This window comes from Mustelus asterias, chromosome 14 (assembly GCF_964213995.1).
Source record: "Mustelus asterias chromosome 14, sMusAst1.hap1.1, whole genome shotgun sequence".
Taxonomy (NCBI): Eukaryota; Metazoa; Chordata; class Chondrichthyes; order Carcharhiniformes; family Triakidae; genus Mustelus; species Mustelus asterias.
Window position 1 is genome coordinate 18,853,920 of NC_135814.1, and position 21,293 is coordinate 18,875,212.

Below are 21,293 nucleotides of genomic sequence, written 5' to 3' on the forward strand. Positions count from 1 at the left end.
TGGAGAGAGGGATAATCACAGGTTAAAGAGATGTGAATTGTCTCAAGCTAGGACAGTTCGTAGGATTTTGCAAACCCAGGCAAATCGTGGGGGTTACAGATAGCGTGACATGAACCCAAGGTCCCAGTTGAGGTCGTCCTCATGTGTGCGGAGCTTGGCTTTCAGTTTCTGCTCGGCGACTCTGCGCTGTCGTGTGTCTTGAAGGCCGCCTTGGAGAACGCTCACCTGAAGATCGGAGGCTGAATGCTCGTGACTGCTGAAGTGTTCCCCAGTAAGAAGTCTCACAACACCAGGTTAAAGTCCTTTAACCTGGTGTTGTGAGACTTCTTACTGTGCTTACCCCAGTCCAACGCCGGCATCTCCACATCAAGTGTTCCCCGACAGGAAGGGAACAGTCATATAACCAAGTCTGGTAGTTCTGTAAGAATGACCATCTCTGCCAGGGATTATTTTAAGATTTGGCGATTATCTGTTGTACATCTTCTGAACCATTATTCCTTTCATTCTATTACAAAGTTCTTGTCTACATTATTTCTTCTCCCTGTCACCAATAGAAAGAATATAAGAAGGATTTGGAAGAGCACATAAAGGGCAGAAACCTTTCTGGTTTGGAGATTACGCCATCAATGTTGCATGCCAAATATGCAACTAAAATAGTTTGTGAGGTAACCAGCGTATTTCTTTTCACCCATTTAACAATTTGAAAAGTAACCAAGCTAATTTTTTTTATTGTTGTGTTCAAATACACAAAATTTGAACTTTCTTTCTGAGTAACTTTAGAGTGATGATTTAATTAACGATGAAAGATTCTTTCACGTTTTAATGTTGTTTTTGCATTTTGAAGAATAATACTTTTTTTTATAGTATAAGAAATACTACTATTCATTGGCTTGTACACTTTTTTTTGCTGCTGCTTCTCTTTATATATGTAAGCAAACGATTAATGCCCTTTATTATTTAATGATAATGCGTCAAACTCATTTAGTGCAGTGTCTGCTTCATTGTTATAATATTAATGTCCAAGAAACCCTGTATTCTGGTCACCTAATTCTACATGTAGTGTCTTATCCGTCTTAACACAATGAAAGGTTTGTGTGTGTCTTTCTGTTGTCCAGTGTTCGTTTTTCTATCTGGATTTATTTTTGTGGTGTGGTGCATGAAGATGGCAGAAATGCCTTGTCTTCAGTATTTCTGCAACTCTCTTGTTCTTTCGGCATTTTTTTAGAAAGAGTATCGGAAGGATCTTGAGGAAGGAGTCAAGGGCAGGGGCTTAACAGTGGTTGAGGAGACCCCCGAGATGATGCGAGCAAGGAATGCGACGCACATTCTGAATGAGGTAAGCGTGGCACAGTTCCTGGCAACAAGCAGTCAGCAGTGTATGCCCTGTGCTTTGGAAAATGAAAGGTTGGGTTCCATCTGTTTATCAACATATTGTGAGGCTTCGCTTCCTTATTCTAGCAAAGCTTAGCTTGCGCATGTCCTCCCACTTTGTCTATTAGAAGGTGATCGAGCACAAGTTATCTTAGAAGCCTCAGAAAGACCTAACATGATTGTACTGCTTACCTGCAGTAGCATATCATTTATATTTACAAGTATTCATTTTTCTCATTTAGTTTCCATAATGTGGAAATTTATATTGGAATTGACCAGGAAGTAGGAATGTTTAGTTTCTTTTTCTGCTCCATAGCCTACCTAGAAATGTTGAAGTCAATTGTAGTGTCGTTATTGCTAACCATCAGATTCTAGTAATTTACAGACTTGGAACTTACCTCTCTGTGATAAATAAAAATGATGAAACCCTTTTCTCTCTGTAGAGTCCTTGGAGTTTTGTCAAACCCAAAAAGTCTTTTTTCCTGTCTTGATTGTCTCAAAGAATTGCTGAATTGTAGCAAAGAGTCTAGACAACTCCAGCTGGCTCTGACCTCTGTGTTAACATCTACTAGAATTCTCTTGTCTGCATCTCATGCCTTCCCAAAAGAAGTCCAGAGAGAGATTCCTGGTCAGCCATGCGATGAAAAGTCCATTGGAAACCCATTTGACTACAAAATGTATGTAATAGTGCATGTTGCCACAGCAACTGGGGCTCCCTGGGTGAACTGTAATTCACCCCCACCACGACCTTGCAGACAAGGGCCTCGAATTTGCAGTTAGCAAAATGTGAGGTAAGCAAGCAGCCCTCATAAATTGATGGCCAAATATATTGCCATTCTTTTGATGCAAATTGAAATGATATTCATCACAGCTTTTGAAAGAGCTATCAGAAAGCAGAGAGTGAAAAATAATTGTTTAAACTCAAGAAAGAAAGGCTTGCACTTATATCGCACTTTTGATGACCACCGGATGTCCCAGTGGAGTACTTTTTTAAGTATGTTCAGTGATGTAATGGAGGAAATGAGGCAGGGCAGTCAACATATACTCAGCAAAAACTCCCACAAGAAACTATGATAATGACCCAAATATTTTTTTCTGTTGATTGAAGGAGAAGTATTGGCCAGACACCAGGGCTAACTGCCCTGGTCTTCTTTGAAATAGTGCCTTGGGCTCCTTTGCATCCAGCCAAGTAGGCAGAATGGGACCATCCCATTTGAAAGGTGGCACCTCCAACAGAGTAGTGTTCCCTCAGCACTGCGCTGAAATGTCAGATTTGATTTTTGTGCACGAGCCTTAGAGTGGGACTTGAACACAGAATGTTGTGATTCAGAAGCAAGCTGTGAGCCACAGCTGACACACAAAACCCAATCCATTAACTCGTACTAGTCTGCTCGATTTCCTTCAACATTCTGGTTTGGTTGCAGCAATTTCCAACTATATCACCACTGGATTTTCAGCAGGGATTTTCTCACCCAAATAACTATGCGCCTCTTTCTCTATCTCAGAAAGAGTACAAGAGATCATTGGAGGAAGAAATCAAGGGTAAAGGGCTCGTGGCATTCGCTAATGAAACACCAGACTTTGCCAGAGCCAAGAACGCCACAGAAATTTTAAGCCAGGTGAGAGGCAATGAGTGCAACAGATTATTTTCTTTGGTCCAATGGCAGAGATTCTGACAGCCTTGTTTATGCAACAATAAAATTGTTCCATGCTTTGTTTATTTATTCATGGGACATGGGCAAAGCCAGCATTTATTGCACATCCCTAATTGCCCTCAAGAAGGTAGCGGTGAGCAGATTTGTTGAACCACTGCAGTCTGTGCAGTGTAGGCACACCGTGCTCCTGAACGCACCTACTCAGAGCTGTGAAGTTCCAGAACCTCGACCCAGAGATGATGAAGGAACAATGTATTTCCAAGTTAGGATGGTTTGTGATTTGCAGGGAAAATTATGTGTGATGGTGTTCCCATGTGTCTTGCTCTCCTTGTTCAACTAGGTGGTAGAGGTCATGAATTTGGAAGGTGCTGTTGAAGCAGCCTTGACAAGTTGCTGCAGACATCTTGTAGATGGTGCACATGGCAACCACTGACTGTTGGTGGTGGAAGGAGTTGATATTTAAGGTGATGGATGGGTTGCCAATTAAAGCTGCTTTCTCCTCAGTGGTGTTGAGCTATTTGAGTGTTGTTGGAGCTGTACTCATCCAGGCAAGTAGAGAATATTAGAACGTAAGAACTAGGAGCAGGAGTAGACCATCTGGCCCCTCGAGCCTGCTCCGCCATTCAATAAGATCATGGCTTATTCCATCACACCCTTGACGTGTGGATGGTGGACAGGCTTTGGAGAGTAACGAATTGTGTTACTCACCGCAAAATTCCTAACCTTTGACCTACTCTTTAAGCCACAGGATTTATATAGCTGAAATAAAAACAGAAAATGCTGGATAAACTCAGCAGGTCTGGCAGCATCTGTGGAGAGAGAAACAGAGTTAAAGTTTTAAGTCCTTATGACCCTGCTACAACTGTAAAGGAGTCACATGGACTTGAAACATTAACTCTGTTTCTCTCTCCACAGATGCTGTCAGACCTGCTGAGTTTTTCCAGCATTTTCTGTTTTTATTTCAGATTTTCAGAATCCGCCTTTTTGTTTTTATTTTTATGGCTAGTCCAGTTACATTTCTGTCAATGATAACTCCGAGGATGTTGACGGTGGGGGTTCCAGCAATGGTAATGCATTGAATGTGGGGAGATGGTCATTTCCGGTGGGAAGAATGTTACTTGTCCCTTACCAACCCAAGCCTCAGTGTTGGCCAGGTCATGCCGCATACAGGCCTGGACGGCTTCAATATCTCAGAAGTAATGTATGGTAATGAACATTGTGCAATCACCAGCGAACATCCTCACTGTTTTATGATGGAAGGAAGAATATTGATGAAGCAGCTGAAGATGGTTGGGCTTGAGATGATTGGGCTCCAACTACCACAACCAACCTTCCTTTGTGCCTGTTATGACTTTAACCTGTGGAGAGTTTTCCCCCTGATTTCCATTGACATCAGTTCTACTAGATCCTTGATGCCATACAGTCAAATGCAACCTGATATTAAGGTCAATCACTGTCACGTCCCTCTGGAGTTCAGCTCTGTTGTCCACTGTTGAACAAACGAGCCAAATGGTCTAGACAGAATCCAAACTGAGCATCAGTGAGTATTTGATAGCACTATCAGTGATACCTTTCTTTCCTGATTATTGTGAGTCGACTCATGGAGCAGCAATTGGCAGGATCAGATTGTCCTACTTTTAGTGGACAGGACATACCTGAGCAATTTTCTATTTATCACATAGATTCCAGTCCTGTAGCTTTACTGGGATAGCTTGGCTAGGGGGACTGCTAATTCAGAAGTACAAGTCTTCAGCAGTAGAACTAGGATGTTGTTGTGGCCCATAACTTTTGCTGTATTCAGTACTCTCGGCCATTTCTTTTGGGAATGAGTTGCATTGGCTGAAGACTGACATAGGGAGGCGATGCATATATATTATAACTGGGCTAGTAATCCAGAAACCCAAAGTAATGCGCTAGGGACCCCGATTCAAACCTTGACAAATGGTAACATTTTAATTCATAAAAACTATAATTAAATGTCAAAATGATGACCGTGAAACCATTGTCGATTGTAAAATTCCATCTGATCCTTTAGGGAAGGAAATCTGTCGTTCCTACCTGGTCTGGCCTAAATGTGATCCCAGACGCACAGCAACGTAGCTGACTCTTAAAAGGCCGGGAAGCCACTCATTTCAAGAGCAATTAGTGATGGGTAATAAAGGCAGCAGTGATGCCAGCGCTCTGTCTGAAAGGGAACGTCAATGCCCACATCCCATGAATGATTTTTAAAAACTCTTTGATGTTGCGTACTTCAGGAGGAGGTCAAACAGGATCACCAACTTGACACTTCTGACTGAAGATGGTTTCAAATGTCTTGTCTGCTTTAGAGCTTTTGCACTGACAGAATAGTTCTCCTCCTGATATTTCTTGAATACTGCACTACCATTTATGAATGTGACAGGACTGCAGAGTTCTGATCTGATCCATTGGTTGTGAGATTGTTCAGCTCTGTCTATAACATACTGCTTCCACTGACTACCACTTGTGTGTTCCTCTGTGGCATTTTATCCTGGAATAATGAGTAATTTTAGCGGACAAGAGAACGGGACTTGATGATGCTGTATGTGGTCCAATCAAATTTGGAGATTAATGGCTATAAACAAGTTCTCTGCCGTAACCTGTAAATTATAATTCCATCCAAGTCAATAAAGTTAGTTGCTTCATGAACTGACTGAAATGATATCTATATGGTTAACATTTACTGATCATTCTTTTAGGTAAAATACAAACAATTGGCTGAAATGGACAAAGCTAACTACACCACAGTCACAGATACGCCTGATATAATTCACGCTCAGAATGTGAAGAATTTGAGCAGCCAGGTAAAACATACTTTCCCTCCCTACCTATCTTCAGCTGTGCAGCCCATTCACACAATAGCTATAGAATCCCTGCAGTGCAGAAGGAGGCCAATCGGCCCATCGATTCCGCACCGAACACAATCACAACCAGGCCCCATTCCCGCAACCCCATATACCTACCCCGCCAATCCCCCGACACCAAGGTCAATTTAGCATGGCCAATCAACCTAACCCGCATATCTTTGCACAGTGGGAGGAAACCGGAGCACCTGGAGGAAACCCACGCAGACACAGGGAGAATGTGCAAACTCCACACAGTGACCCGAGGTCAGAATTGAACCCCGGGTCCCTGGCACTGTGAGGCAGCGGTGCTAACCACTGTGCCTCCGTGCTGCCCTATGAGCTGTTGACTTTGGAATTTCTGCAGGTTTTGAGGAGGTGGCGCAGGAGGGTATGTTCACTATATTGGCTATAAAGGGGGCAGAACAGAACAACAACTATGCTAAACCCCAAGCAGTAGATTCCTTAGGGAAGGTCTTGTTGCACAGTGGGTAGTGTCCCTGCCTCTAAGCCAAAAGCTTTGGGTTCAAGTCCCACCCCAGGATGGCCAAGGAAGTTGCGTTCATAACGCGGTCAAGCAGGTTGAGTGTGTCAACCTGCTAATCCTCCCAACACGCCAATGGCAGTAAGAGTTGGAGAGACTTCTGGTCAACCATGCTTGATGTGGAGTGGCGCCCCTCAAGCTATAAGCCCCTGGCAACAGACTAGTTCCGGGAATTACTAGCTATGGAAACAGATGAAAGTCTGCCTTAATGCACCACTAGGTGTGGGAAGAGAATTGGAAATGAAATAGATTTCTTAATTCTGTAGATGGGAGTGTGGAAGGCAAGCAAGTGCCCTCCAGCTACTAGCCAGAAAGTGGGAGCAGTAATGGCAATGGCAACGGTTTGGCCTGATTGAGCATCCAGAGAAAATGCTACTCATCTCACCTTCAGTTCCCATTGCTTCCTAATGGATTGGTTGCCTTGGTAATGGTTTGAGGGCCAGTGCGGGACTCAAAACACCTCTCATTTCCCAACCGGTATAACTCCCACTGAGCTAAATGACATAAGAACATAAGAACAAAGAGAAGGAGTCAGTCATCTGGCCCCTCGAGCCTGCTCCGCCATTCAATAAGATCATGGCTGATCTTTTCGTGGACTCAGCTTCACTTACCCACCCACTCACCATAACCCTTTACTGTTCAAAAATGTATCTATCTTTGCCTTAAAAACATTCAATGAGGTAGCCTCAACTGCTTCACTGGGCAGGGAATTCCACAGATTCACAGGGTGAAGAAGTTCCTCCTCAATTCAGTCCTAAATCTGCTCCCCCTTATTTTGAGGTCAGGCCCCCTAGTTCTAGTTTCACCCGCCAGTGGAAACAACCTCCCTATTTCCATCTTATCTATTCCCTTCATAATCTTATATGTTTCTATAAGATCTCCCCTCATTCTTCTGAATTCCAATGAGGATGACCATATTCCTGGAGTCAGCCACGGTTGAAGTCCACCTTGCTGTTATTGAAATGTGGTTGAATCCTTCATAACTGGGTTATGCCCCAATCCTCACCCGATGAACGCGCATTGAGATATCTCCCCCCTCTTCAGCCCCAGGAATATCTGGATCTTTCATTTTGACAAAGCTGCCTTTTCCAACTTGCTGTTGGTCAGCAGTTGCTGTGCTCCCTCAGACAATGAAATTATATTACAGCACCAGTCATTCCATCCAGCTTTCTCCTTTTAAAAAAAAGTCACTCGCAATTAAAAGTGATTCTTAAAAATATTAAATGTTCACCAACGGTTCCTCTGTGAATCGATCATCAGCAAATGCTCATATTATTCAGTAATTTTTCTCGGCCTTTTGGCTAAGATCAAGTGTAGTATGGTCGGCAGCCCATGGTCGGCCGCACTTGGTTGAGGTCATTGGGTTGCACTGGGGCTTCATATGTTTCATATGAAGCAATTTTTTAAAGCGGCATCTCGGCCTTTTGGCTAAGATGCAAATGAGCTCAAGTCTTGGAGGAGGAACCTCCCCCTTCTCCAATCAGCTTGGCTCATGTAGATCAGGCCCAGGACAGGGTGGTTTGGTCACTCGCCCTGTCTTGTCAGCCTGGATCTGAAATGTCTCAACTTGTTGAGACTCTGAATTGGATTTGATTTGATTGAATTGGAAAAGTATTAAATAAAGAAATTTAAAAGGAAAAATAAGTTATTTACCCTTCAGTTCATTCCAGTCTGACGTGCCAGGGTATGATTCCCCAGGCACCTGTAAACTTGCAGTGTGTTCCATCTGCATTAGACTGGGGGTGGTCACATTATAGCCTCAATTCTCCAACAAGTGCTCCCTGTAATTACTGCTCTGCTTTGGTACTGCAGAGCACTGCATAATGGGCGGCACGGTGGTTAGCACTGCTGCCTTACAGCGCCAGGGACCCAGGTTCGATTCCCAGCCTGTCTGTGTGGAGTCTGCGCGTTCACCCAGTCTCTGCGTGGGTTTCCTCCGGGTGCTCCGGTTTCCTCCCACAGTTAGAAAGACATGCTGGTTAGGTGCATTGAATGAGGGGAAATCTTATCGAAACATATAAGGTTATAGTCATGCTAAATTCTCCCTCAGTGTACCCGAACAGACATTGAAGTGTGGTGACTAGGGATTTTCACAGTAACTTCATTGCAGTGTTAATGTCAGCCTACTTGTGACACTAATAAATAAACTTTAAAAAGAAGGTGGGTGAGTAATTGCTGCCACCATACATTTGAAGTGACGCTGTTTTGTCAGACTTGAAGCTGTGTTTCAAGTTTCCACCTGATCTCCTTTACATAATCCCAGGCGTAAATAAATGTTCAAGGAATTAGTGCAACGGAGTAGCTTCAGCTAATATAATCACTGGTTAATAGGTTAAAATCTTACACTGCATTACTGGAAATGAATGCTTCCCTGCTCTCCTCCCAGGTTCCTCTGTCACTATCCAAATAAAGAAGCCAACCCAAAACAAGTACATGGTTTCATTAAAATAAAATGCACTGGCATCTCCACAGTCCAGTTCAGCCCCTGTTGAGTTTTGCATGAGTTGACTATTTGACATGGGGCGGCACGGTGGCACAGTGACTAGCACTGCTGCCTCACAGCGCTAGGGATCTGGGTTCATTTCCAGCCTTGGGTGTCTGTGGGGAGTTTGCACTTTCTCCCCATGCCTGCAACTGCATGGGTTTCCTCCGGGTGTTCCGGTTTCCTCCCACAGTCCAAAGATATGCAGGCGAGGTGGATTGGCCATACTAAATTGCCCCGTGGTGTCCCATGATGTGTAGGTTAGATAGATTACCCATGGAAATGTAGGGGGTGGTTATGTGAATCGGGCAGGAGGGAGGGCCTGGATAAGATGCTCTGTAGGAGAGTTGGTGCCGATTTGATGGGCTGAAAGCCTCTTCTGCACTGTAGGGATTCTAGGATTTTATGACATCTGTTGTTAGTCTAACTTGTGGACAACTTTGCTGCAGTAAAATTTACCATTCCGTTATCACCCGCTGTGTAGACCCAATACAAGGCAGAAGCCGTGAAGACCATGTCTCACTATGTCTCCGTGGCAGACACACCCGAGATGCACAGAGTCCGTGAGAACCAGAAGAACATCAGTGCAGTAAGTCACAAAGTTTCTCCCACAGGAATCGCTGGCGTCCTACTTTCAACCACTTGGGAACCCAGGGGGTTTCTTTGGTTCCTGACTTTGAGGCGTTGACCAAGTTTGCCATCCATCTTGTCTGTCCTCTGTGGCTACTCTGCAGCTAAACCAATCCCATGATATGTGTAGACTACAAACAGGAACAACGAATGGCGATGCTGCCAACACGTTCTCCATTCAATGTAATACATGTTTGACGAAAGGTAAAATTCAACCTTATTTTGGGACACGGAGCAGAAATGCTGCTGCTGTCTTAGAAAAGGGCTAAGTACTGTGTCACTGTTCCCTGTCTGGACTATCAGAGTCCAACATGTTTGCTGGAGACAGTAAACATCAAAATTGTCGTGTACTTTCTTTGCTTTGTATGTTGTTTTTTACGGAATTCAACAGGGCTGTAACAAAATATTATTATCATTCCAGAGGGAGGGAAGGTTCTTTCTCCTCTTCTCCCAAAGTAAAATTTATACCTGTATTTGTCTCTTCCCTTTCATGCTGTGCACTGTCTGGTGATCACGAGGAGAGCCAACTCGCAAGGTTTTGCCCAAAGCTGTTCAGAGACTTGTCAGGCCTTGGGGTTCTCCATCTCCCTGGGTTGGCTGGTGTGTCTGAGATGGTGGTGCAGTGCATTGGGGGAGGGGGGTTGGATTATAACCCCCTGGCTCAGCAGGAATGCCGCATAGGATGGGGGGGAGGCTAAAATCAGGCAGAGAGTCCACTTGCCATCCCGTTGCCACACCCTTTCGAATTGGCAACATCTTAGTTGCAGGCTGAGGCTCCCACTGTGGCCAAGCAGGGGCTTAATTTAGTTGCAAGAGTCAATACCCCGTGGCACCATGCCACTGAGAAGAATTTTTAAAATTAGGTTCAGCCATTTTATTCAGTTGGATCACCATGTGGATTCTCCTGAAGAGTTCCCAATTCAGGGTTGTATAACCCCCCTATTAAAATTGGGAGTAGAGAATCTGGCACATGGCAGATCTTGAAGAAGGCTTGTGGTGCAATGGCTAATGCCACTGTCTCTGCGCCAGCAGCTCCGGGTGTGAGTCCCAGTTCCAGGGCCTGATGGTCATGGAAGGTGCATTCATAACACGGCCAAACAGGTTGATTATTACCACCTTCCAACGTGCCTACAGAAGATGGGTAATAACGGGAGAGATTCCTGATCAAGCTGTGCTTGATGCGGAGCAGTGCCCCTCGAGCCATAGCTTCTGGCTTCAGGTTATTCATAGAAAGCCTACAGTGCGAAAGGAGGCCATTCGGCCCATCGAGTCTGCACCAACAGCAATCCCACCCAGGCCCTATCCCGTAATCCCACATGTTTACCCCGCTAATCCCTCTAACCAACACATCCCGGGACACTAAGGGACAATTTAGCATGGCCAATGCACCTAGTGAGATGTGCATCAGGAAAAACAAGCTACAGCAACACAGACATATGCATGCACCTTGTCTGCTCGTGTGATTCTGGATGCAGGAAGTCCTCTAAGTCTAGAGCAATTCATGAGTGTGAAAGCACGTCATGACACCCTTTTTGTTCATGTTAGTTCCAGAGAATCTTGTAGCTTCAGAGACAAAGGGGGAAGTTCCCCGTCTTGCCCGCCACGAGAATCGTAACGGGCAGAGGGGGGGGTTGAGCGGACCATGCAAAGGTCCATCGACCTCGGGCGGGGTTTTCCGGCTTTGACTTGAGCGCAGCCAGAAAATCCCGCCTAAAAAATATAACCAAGGAACTGAGGATCTTGTGACACTTCAGGTCAAAAATGCAAATGCACAGATAAACCTTTGGGGGCATTTTGTTAGAGCCCTGGAATTCGCGAGCTTTATCTGGCCTTATCGATGTTCCTTCGCTTGTTGTTCTTGTTTTCTTACTGTTGATTTTCACTCTGTTTTATAGCTTCAGTACACTTCAGAACTTAAACACATTAAAGGAAAGGTTACCACAGTAAAAGACACACCTGAAATCCTGAGAGCTAAAGAAAACCAAAAGAATTTCAGCTCGGTACTTTTTACCTAAATATTTTCCCGATGTTAATCTACTCACCATTCTTAAAACCATTTTCTATTTTCTCCTTAACTTTTTATCTATACAAATATTTTAACAAAATTCACCACTTTACAGTAAGCTAACAATACTCATAGTTTAGTTTGATTCTACAACTATACAGATATTTTCTAATAATAGACGTATTCATTATTACATGTGATGTCTTTTAAATGTTTTTCTCGCCTTTGTTTAGTTTGTGGTTTTTCGTTAGTTCACAGTTAACTCTCCTGGTTTAATTTTTTTTATCAGTCTCGTACAGGTTTCTAGTCTTTTACTAGTCTTTTTCTAGTCTGGTCTTTTACTTGCAATCTCTGTTGACTTGTTACTGAATCATGCCTGTTTTGGATAGTTCCGTAGCCAAATCGAGACTATCTCCGTTCTTCCCTTCATTTTAATGCCTTGCTTTTGTGTGTGTCAAGATCGCATATAAAGAAGAGATTGGTACAGGGACATCAATTAAAGAAACACCAGAGATGGAGAGAGTCAAAAGAACGCAGGAGGCCATTAGTTCGGTACAATCCCCGACAGCCCCAACCCTCTCCTCATTTTTGCTAATCCCTCAATTTACACAATTCTCAACCTCTTAATCTTGCTTTCACCTGTGTGAAATTTGTCCTAATAATAGCAGTTACATAATCAGCTAAATTCTCAGATAACCCAGATTATGATATTTTTAGGATTTGCAATGCAGTGTGGAAAACCCTCAGAAAAAATATTTGCAAGTGTCTGTGTTTTCAGTTCAAACTTTCTGAAGGTATAAGGACTGTAATTAAGACAATGTGTGCAAGGTGGGTTCGGTAGTGGTTATGCTACATGGCCATAATCCAAAGGTCCAAGACTAATAATCCAGGAAACACGCATTCAATTTCCCCCAGGGGAATTCCAGCTGATCATTTAATAAAAACCTCTGGAAATAAAAGCTGATATCAGTAAAAGTAATCGTTGGATTATCAATAAAACCCAACTGGTCTTTATGGAAGGAAAACTGCTGTCCTTACCTGTCCGCTGTTTATGTTACTCTGAACACTGAAACGGCCCAGCTGCTCAGAATCTCAGAATTGTTACTGTGCAGAAGAAGGCTATTTGACCCATCGTGTTGCGTGCACCGGCTCGCCAAATGAACATCACAACTTATTGCCGTTTTCCCATACCCCTGCACATTATTTCTATTCAAATAATCACCTAATGCCCCCTCAAAAGCCTCAGTTGAACCTGCCTCCACCACACTTCCAGGCAGTGCATTCCTGACCCAAACCACGCATTGCGTGAAAAAGTTTCACTTCTAATTTGCTTCTTTTGCAAATCGCTTTAAATCTCTGCCCTCTCGTTCTTGATCCTTCTATGAGCAGGAACAATTTCCCCATATCTATCCTGCCCAGCGCCCTCATGATCTCTATCAAATCTACACCTTACCTACTTTTCTCCGAGGAGAACAATCCCAACCTCTCCAATCTATCTTTATAACTGAAGAGTCTCATCCCTGGAACCATTCTTGTAAACCTCCTATGCACTCTCTCCAATGCATCCACATCCTTCCTATGGTGCGGCACCCAGAACTGTACATAGTACTCCAGTTGAGGTCTAATGAGTATCTTGTATAAGTTCAGCTTCACTCCTTGCTCATGTAACTCAAGAAGAAGACCCCATAGATCAACTGTATCCTGGTTGATGTGAGTGTGGCAAGAATACAGAACTTGCTAACACAGGAAATCGTTGAGGCAAATAATACTCAAGGAGAAGTTACATAAGCGATGGAGGAGGAAGGGAATAGAGTGTTATGCTGATTGATTTGGATGGGAAAAGGCTCAAGTGAAGCATAAACGGCAGCATGCTTTAGATGGGCAGAATGGCCTGTTTCTGCATATTATATATAACTAAGGAAATGTGAAAAAACTGGACTTTCCAGTGTCATCCTGGGAAGAAATATTTAAAATAATCAGATTTATATTACCATTCAGCCTCAGACCCTCAGCTGAGTTCAACTATTTCAAGACTGTAGAGTTATTCTGGTGTATATTTAAACAACTCAGGAAAAAATGATCAGGGGTATGTGATTAATTAATGCTGCATTTATATTGTTGCATTGTGCTAGTGTAAGCTATGTCAAATTGCAGCACTCCCGGTAACACTTGTTCATCAAGGGGACTTGGGTAGCTTTCTCAGGTGGTGGCGAATGCCAGTAGGCTACTGAGGCCCCCACATGTTGTTTCTGGCCTTGGGCTTTGCATACAGTTCAAGACCAGAAACCTAAAGTTACTTGGAAACCATGCATGCTTGCCTTAAACGTCACAGCTCCAGAGTTCTTTTTTAAAGGTAGTTCCAAGTTTTTTCAGTGTTGCGAATACAAACAGTGTGAATTCAGAGCTCCAGTGGTCCTCGTATTTTGCAAAACCTTCCGGGCACAACTGCAGCTGAGGTAAAGTGAACTGCATGCTGCAATGTACACAAAGGTGTGTTATAACTCAGTCAGAAACACTGGATTGCTCCATTCCTCTAAGCAATGTGAAAGACACAGACAATTGCCCTTGTAATCCAATCTTTATCAGCTCCAATTCGCAGTAATTAGACGTTCTGGTGGATTGTGCCATCTGAAAAATGAGTCATTTTTCCCTCAAGATCCAAAGGCAGGAATGAACAGTGAAAAATAACTTCTGAACGCACTCATGTTAACCTTAACTGAGAGAAGCACCCCACATCATTGAGATCAGGAATCTGGTTCATCCTAAATGATGTCCAAGACACATTAAATAAGTGGAAAAGTCTTTGATACTTGTGTGTTACAATGTTGAATATAGGTTCAAATCTTCAAGTATAGGTATTTTATGGTAGTCAACAAGGCTGATTTGAGGGATCCCAAACTCTCAAATCTTTATGAACATGCTAAAGCCATAGCCTGGGTTACTCTATCAATGATGGAAGTCATTAATCTGTGTTCTGGTTCATTTTGAAAGTTAACCTAACCTGACTTACCTTGTGTTTATTGAGGTTTAACGCCAGTCACTTTCACAAAGTTTGCTGGAGGTGAACTTTGACAAAATTCTCCAGCCCGTCCATTGTCACCTTGGTCAGAAGTGCTGTGGAAAACCAAAACGAAGGGGTCAGCACCCTCCCACCAGTCACAGAGGATGTGCAGGAGAATCCGTGTGGAAATTCACCCCCTTCCTTTAAAACCAGTGCAACAAAGTTAATTGTAACGCTGAGTTTAATTTTTCTAACTTTTACCTAGTGCTGTGACTAAATCCTTTGGTTCTTATCCTTTCCTCTTCTTCAAAGAATTAAACTAAATTCTAATTCACCAGCAACCTTTAACTGAATAATTCCTGATGTGGAGTTGCCGGTGTTGGACTGGGGTGGGCACAGTAAGTAGTCTCACAACACCAGGTTAAAGTCCAACAGGTTTATTTGGTAGCATGAGCTTTTGGAGCGCTGCTCCTTCATCAGGTGAACCTGATGAAGTTCAGGACTTTTAGTGTTGTGAGACTACTTACTGTAAATAATTCCTGCTCAGTTTGAAATAATAAGTGTTAATAAAACAAAGATTACTCAGTGCTTTAAGAGCAGTTAACAAACTAGTTAATACACAGTGTGCAGATTGGAGGCAGATTCACCTTTGTTACTTGTGCTGCAGTACACTGTTTACTGCCATCTGCAATCTGATGCAGAGTGTGGTTTAATGTGGATTACAGTTTGACCAAAATATGTGCTGACTGTTTGTCCTTTCCTTCCCGATCTGCACATTTCTGTAGATCAAATACAAGGAAGGTGTTGGTCAAGGAACTGCAATCTCTGACCTCCCTGAGGTGAAGCGCGTGAAGGAGACGCAGAAGAACATCAGCTCGGTAGCTGCTGGTTTCATTCCCTTCCCTCACCCCATCATCCACCCAGACCACCTAACCCATTATCGTCACTAAACTAAAGTTCATTCTCTCCATCATTTCTATCTTATTTTTCAAATCATTCTAACTCATTTACATTTTTGAAACAGGGACGATTTTGGTGAGGATTTTTTTTTAGGACAAAAAATGACTGAGAGTTCCATGTGGGAATTAAATGAAAAAAGACAATGGATGGGATTTTCCGGCCGCGCTCGCCCCAAAACCGGAAAATCCCACCTGAGGTCAACGGACCTTTCTGTGATCCTCCCCCCCCCCCCCCCCCCCTGCCCGCTATGATTCCTGTGGCGGGTGGGACGGGAAAATTCCCCCCTACATCTGCATCAGAAAAGCTTTATTATAGACACAGGCACCTGCAGTAAATACTGGCCGGAATTCACCCTCCATTCATTCCGACAGGATTCTCTTTTCCCGTCGGCAGTGCATTCCCTGCTGTGGGTTTCCTGGCAATGCATGGTGGTTTCAGTGGGAATTCCCATTGACAGCGGCTGCCTCCCGCCACCAAGAAAAACGCTGAGGAGAGGCCAGAGAATCTCGCCCATTGCCAGAGGGAGATACTCAAACAGTCAAGAATTAATGGGAGAATTTAAGATGGATGAATCTGAGCTTCAGGTTCAAATTTAGATCACCACTTTTGGAATCTTGAAGTCAAGACTTGCATTTGGGATCTCCAAATCCGGATTCACTTTGGAATTAACCAAAAATGAATTGCGATTTGGAAACACTAATGCTTTCTTTGGAATTTTGAAATCAGATTTTTATTTGTGGATTCAGCACTCATATCAATCCATCTTGAATCCTGAATCTTAAATTCAATCCCTGGATTTTAGATTTGTTTCATTAGTAATTTGATCAAAAAAAATTGATTGAAAGCAACTTTTTTTACATCACTTGGCCATCCGTATGTCTCCAACCTAACTACTTTTGAACACATTTGTAAAAACTATTAAGACAAAATTGTTGTGCATATTGGATATAATCCTGGAACTTTGGGCTTTTCAGTTGACTAAGCCTTTAAATGATATTGATTCTAAGATTAAAACTAATTGGCTATCTGTGTAAGAAAACCAAGTTAATGATTAAATATGTTTTTCCTAATGCCACACATACAAAATTCATATAATTGCAAATAATATATCAAATTGCGTTAAAGTGATAGATCAAAATTAATTTTAGTTGGTTGGTTGCATGTTGGTCGGTGTAATACAAGAGTTCTGTTCTTCATTTATTCTGTGTAGCTTGATGTTTGCAGTTTGTCTCAGTGTCTAAAACATGGTGATATGTAGCTTGTCTTGGTCTATTTGTCAATGTTTGTCATCCATTTACACTTTGTCCTTTCCTTCCCGATCTACACACTTTGTAGATCAAATACAAGGAAAGTGTTGGTCAAGGAACCGCAATCTCTGACCTGCCTGAGGTGCAGCGCGTGAAGGAGACGCAGAAGAACATCAGCTCGGTAGCAGCCGATTATGATTCCCTTCTGTGTTACACCGTAATCCACCTTTACTACCCAAACCTTCCTTGCACTAAACATAATTCACAAAATTTCTCCAGTCTAATTTATTTTGATTTCACTAGAACTTATATTCTAATTTTTCTTTTTCTTTTTGGAATTAACTAAAGGGTTTGTCAAGTTCAAAATGAATGCGGAAACAAAACCCTGGCCCACCTAATCACCTGTCCTAACAAAAAGTGAAACAAAAGTAGATTACCTACTTAACCTGTAGTTGCCCTTTTTGTGCTTGCAGTGTGTAATTTGATGTAGCGTATGTATTTTTTTCCATTCTGCTCACTGTCTTCTGGTGAAGGGGAGTCGGTTTGTATTAGGATATTGATATGTGAATACATATAGCACTTCAGTTCATTTCCACCCTGGCCATTATGCCCTGTATGGATTTAAACACCTGTAGGCTTTTCATCGTGGGAAATAAGTATCTGGAGAGTGGAAATATTGGCTGATTTTTCTCCCCCTTTCTAGCCCAAGGAAGTTTGAGGCCTGTTCAATGTCTCTAGTTGCCATTCTGTCTACTATAGGAGTTTAAATGAGAATGAAGCAGAGGTCTCAATTTTAACTCAGAGCAGGATGATGATTGGGAAGGTGTCAGGGTGAGTCACAAATTCATCTGCCAACACCTGGATAGATTTTAGCAAGGGGTAGAAGGGTATCTGTTCTGGCTGCTGTTCCACCTGGTTTGGGTTCATTGGGAATCTGTCACCACTACCCACTCAAGCCTCTGATTAGGTTGGACTGAGATGATAAGAGCCTGATTTGGACATTTAAAGAGGACCTCATAGGTTTTGGGCCAGGTGTCCTGGCCACTGGCAATTTAAAATTACAGTTGGCCAGATTGGAGCAGGCAAGCCGTGGGTAAATTCCCTGACGTCATTTTAGAAATGCCCTCCTGCCACCTCCATTTGCTTTCAAATGCATGGTGAGGGGCATTAGTATTGATCAGGGACTTGCTCGTTTGTACAGTGTACGAGTGGGTGTGTTGTTTTATCCACTAAACAAAATGGAGGAGGACCCAGTGTGTAGTTTGGCGCAGTGTGTGTCTGGATGTTGTTGGCAGCAAGTGTGTGTTTGTTGCTGTTTGTTTGTCATGTGCTTACAGTTTGTCCTTTCCTTCCTGATCTGCACACTTTGTAGATCAAATACAAGGAAAATGTTGGTCACGGAACCGCAATCTCTGACCTCCCTGAGGTGAAGCGTGTGAAGGAGACACAGAAGAACATCAGCTCGGTAGCTACCAAAACCAATTTGATTCCCCCTTTTTATAACCCACAGCACCAGACCTTACTACCCTACATTTCCGATACCCCTAAACACAATTAACGGCATTCCTTGATTCTCTTTTTTTTTTCCGATTATATTTTAACATTTTCTAACTCTTCACACATTTTTTTGAGGAATTCACTTAAGTTTTTTAAAATCAATTTTGACATTGTAGATTTGAGGGTGGGGGAGATAATGTGCAAGCAATTTTTGTCAGACTTTACAATGCTGTGAGAAAGTAGATGAAAAGCAACATAATAAAACCATGATGGCAATATGAATACACCACAGCCAAATAAAAATCAGATAAACAGGTTTTAGAATCATGATGGAATTTGAATAAGAACCTCCAAGTTAACATGTAGCCCTAAACTTTTATTACCTTTGAATCAGAACTTAGTGTCTAAGATTTTTAAATCCAGATTAATTCTTGAGATCCCTGAACTGAAATTTCATTGGAGAATTCAGAAGTTTCCCCTTTAGCTTGTGGTGTGTTGTCTGATTTGATATGCACATTATTCTGCCCCACCTTCTGCCCTCTGCTGAAGGACTGACCAATATCATGGTACATTCATGCTCCAGCACCCTGACACCATCTCACCCTGGTGTGAGTGATTCTGGAAGCTTAGATGATGGGTAAGCTATTCAACTGTTGCAGCATCTTTATGAAGATTCCCCCTCACTCTGCAGCAGCTGAAATTCCTAGATACGCATCAACATTTGCCTTCCCGCCTGAGCTTTCCATCCTTTATCAGGGCCTCTGAAGTCGGTATATAGTTTGTGTGTTGCCATTGCTACTAGCTCAACACGGACTGGGAATCAAACTTGGACCTCGAAGATTTGCATGTGTTAGTGCCAGACTGGCTTATGCCCTTACCCACTAGGCCTTTGACGGAGATCATAGAATTATAGAAGCCCTATAGTGCAGGAGGAGGCCATTCGGCCTATCAAATCTGCTCCGACTTTCTGACCGAGAATGTTACCCAGGCCTTCTCCCCTTCCCTACCCCTCCGTAACCCCATACATATACCATGATCAATCCATCTAATCTACGTATCTTTGGACTGTGGATAGAAACACATGCAAACTCCACACGGACAGTCACTTAAGGCCAGAATTGAACTCGAATCCCTGGTACTGTGAGCAGCAGTGCTAACCACTGTGCCACTGTGCCGCCCTCCAATATCTAGTTTGGTGCAGTCTGTGGCTTGACATTATTTGTATAAAGTCTATCATCTTATTGTAGCACTGGGATTACCTCCCTAATCTTCCCAGCTTCTATAACTCCCTCTTCTCATTTAAGACACCCCTTAGAAACTGCCTCTTCTTTTTTCATACTGTCTTGTGTGCTTTAGTATCAAATTTTGTTCAATAATGACACCTCTGAGGTATTTTGGGATGTTTTACTACGATAAAGGTGCCATCTCAATGCCAGTTGGTTTTTGTTGTTTGTTTGTCTTGTGCTGACAGTCTGTCCTTTCCCTCCCGATCTGCACATTTTTGTAGATCAAATACAAGGAAAGTGTTGGTCAAGGAACCGCAATCTCTGACCTCCCTGAGGTGAAGCGTGTGAAGGAGACGCAGAAGAACATCAGCTCGGTAGCTGCCAATTTGATTCCCCCTTTTTTAACCCATAATCCTTCTACCCGACAATTTTTTTTTACCAACAATTACAATTACTGACCTTTTTTTCTCATCATTTTTAAAAAATTTATTTCACCATTTTTTAATTCATGAAATTTTTTGTGGAATTTATGATATTTGACATTTATAATGAATATATATATTATAATTATAATTTTTGACAGGGTGTTCAACGCACTGTAGTGTAAAAGCAAAAAGCAACATAAGCTTGGGGAGGCATTGTCTAATGGTATTATCACCGGACTAGTAATCCAGAGACCTCTGGGTAATGTTCTGGGGACATGGGTTCGAATCCCACCACAGTAGATGGTGAAATTTGAATTCTAATTATGACCATGAAACCATTGTTGATTGTTGTAAAAACCCATCTGGTTCACTAACGTCCCTTTAGGGAAGGAAATCTGCTGTCCTTACCCAGTCTGGCCGACATGCAACTCCAGACGCACAGCAATGTGGTTGATTCATAACTGTCCCCTCAAGTGCAATTAGGGAAGGGCAATAAATGCTGGCCTAGCCAGCAATGCCCCCATACCATGAAAGAATTTTTAAAATGGAAACTGTGTGATTGCAATACAAATATATTTTTTATAACATAGATTACACAGCTACCAAAAAAACAAAAAGTAAGAATTTAAAATCAAAAATCATGAATTCTAAGTTAATATTTCTCCCCCTACTTTTATTACTTCAGAATCAGAACTTAGCATAGATCAGCTAGATAGTCAACGTCTTTTCCCAAAGATAAAGGAGACTAAAATTAGAGGGCATTGGTTTAAGGTGGGAGGGGAGAGATGCAAAAGGGTTGAGAGGGGCAATTTTTTCACACACAGTGTGGTGAGTATCAGGAACAAGCTGCCAGAGGTAGTAGTAGAGGTGGATACAATATTGTCCTTTAAAAAGTGTTTAGACAGTTACATTGGTAAGATGGGTATACAGGGATATGGGCCAAATGCGGGCAATTGGGACTCGCTTAGGGGTTAAAAAAAGGGCGGCATGGACAAGTTGGACCGAAGGGCCTGTTTCCATGCTCTAAATCTCTACGACTCTATGACTCTATTAATATTTAAGGTTTGGGAATCTAGATTAATTTTGAGATCTATAAATCAGAATTTTATCAATGAAATCTGAGTTTCCCCTTTGGTCTGTAGTGTGTAGTTTGACATTACATATACTTTCAGGCCTCCTTTGCTCAAGGGGCTGACTAATATTGTGGCATAGATACATGTACTGGCAACCCTCCATCATCTCATCCAAGTGGCCCTTCTTCTCTAAGCTTAGATAACGTGTAGCCTATTCAACCATGCGATCATCACTATAAAACTTCATCCTGACTGCTGAACCAGAAATTGCTGGATAGATTTCGACATTGGTATCTCTGGTTGACTTTTCCCTTCC

General features: G+C 42.6%; 1 protein-coding gene across 28 annotated transcripts in view; it reads left to right on the top strand.

The window, feature by feature from the left end:
• Window positions 1-21,293, top strand: part of neb (nebulin) — a 286,658-nt gene that overhangs the window by 237,061 nt on the left and 28,304 nt on the right. For 19 of the 28 annotated variants that reach the window (XM_078227941.1, XM_078227944.1, XM_078227949.1 and 16 more), the window contains 5 exons: window positions 555-665; window positions 1,226-1,336; window positions 2,877-2,990; window positions 5,744-5,848; window positions 9,398-9,502. In XM_078227941.1, the coding sequence (XP_078084067.1) occupies window positions 555-665; window positions 1,226-1,336; window positions 2,877-2,990; window positions 5,744-5,848; window positions 9,398-9,502 (546 nt within the window). Of the gene's footprint in view, window positions 1-554; window positions 666-1,225; window positions 1,337-2,876; window positions 2,991-5,743; window positions 5,849-9,397; window positions 9,503-11,438; window positions 11,544-12,007; window positions 12,101-15,334; window positions 15,428-16,844; window positions 16,938-18,128; window positions 18,222-19,760; window positions 19,854-21,293 lie in introns of all 28 variants that reach the window. The other 9 variants (XM_078227935.1, XM_078227937.1, XM_078227938.1 and 6 more) reach the window with 2 other exon arrangements.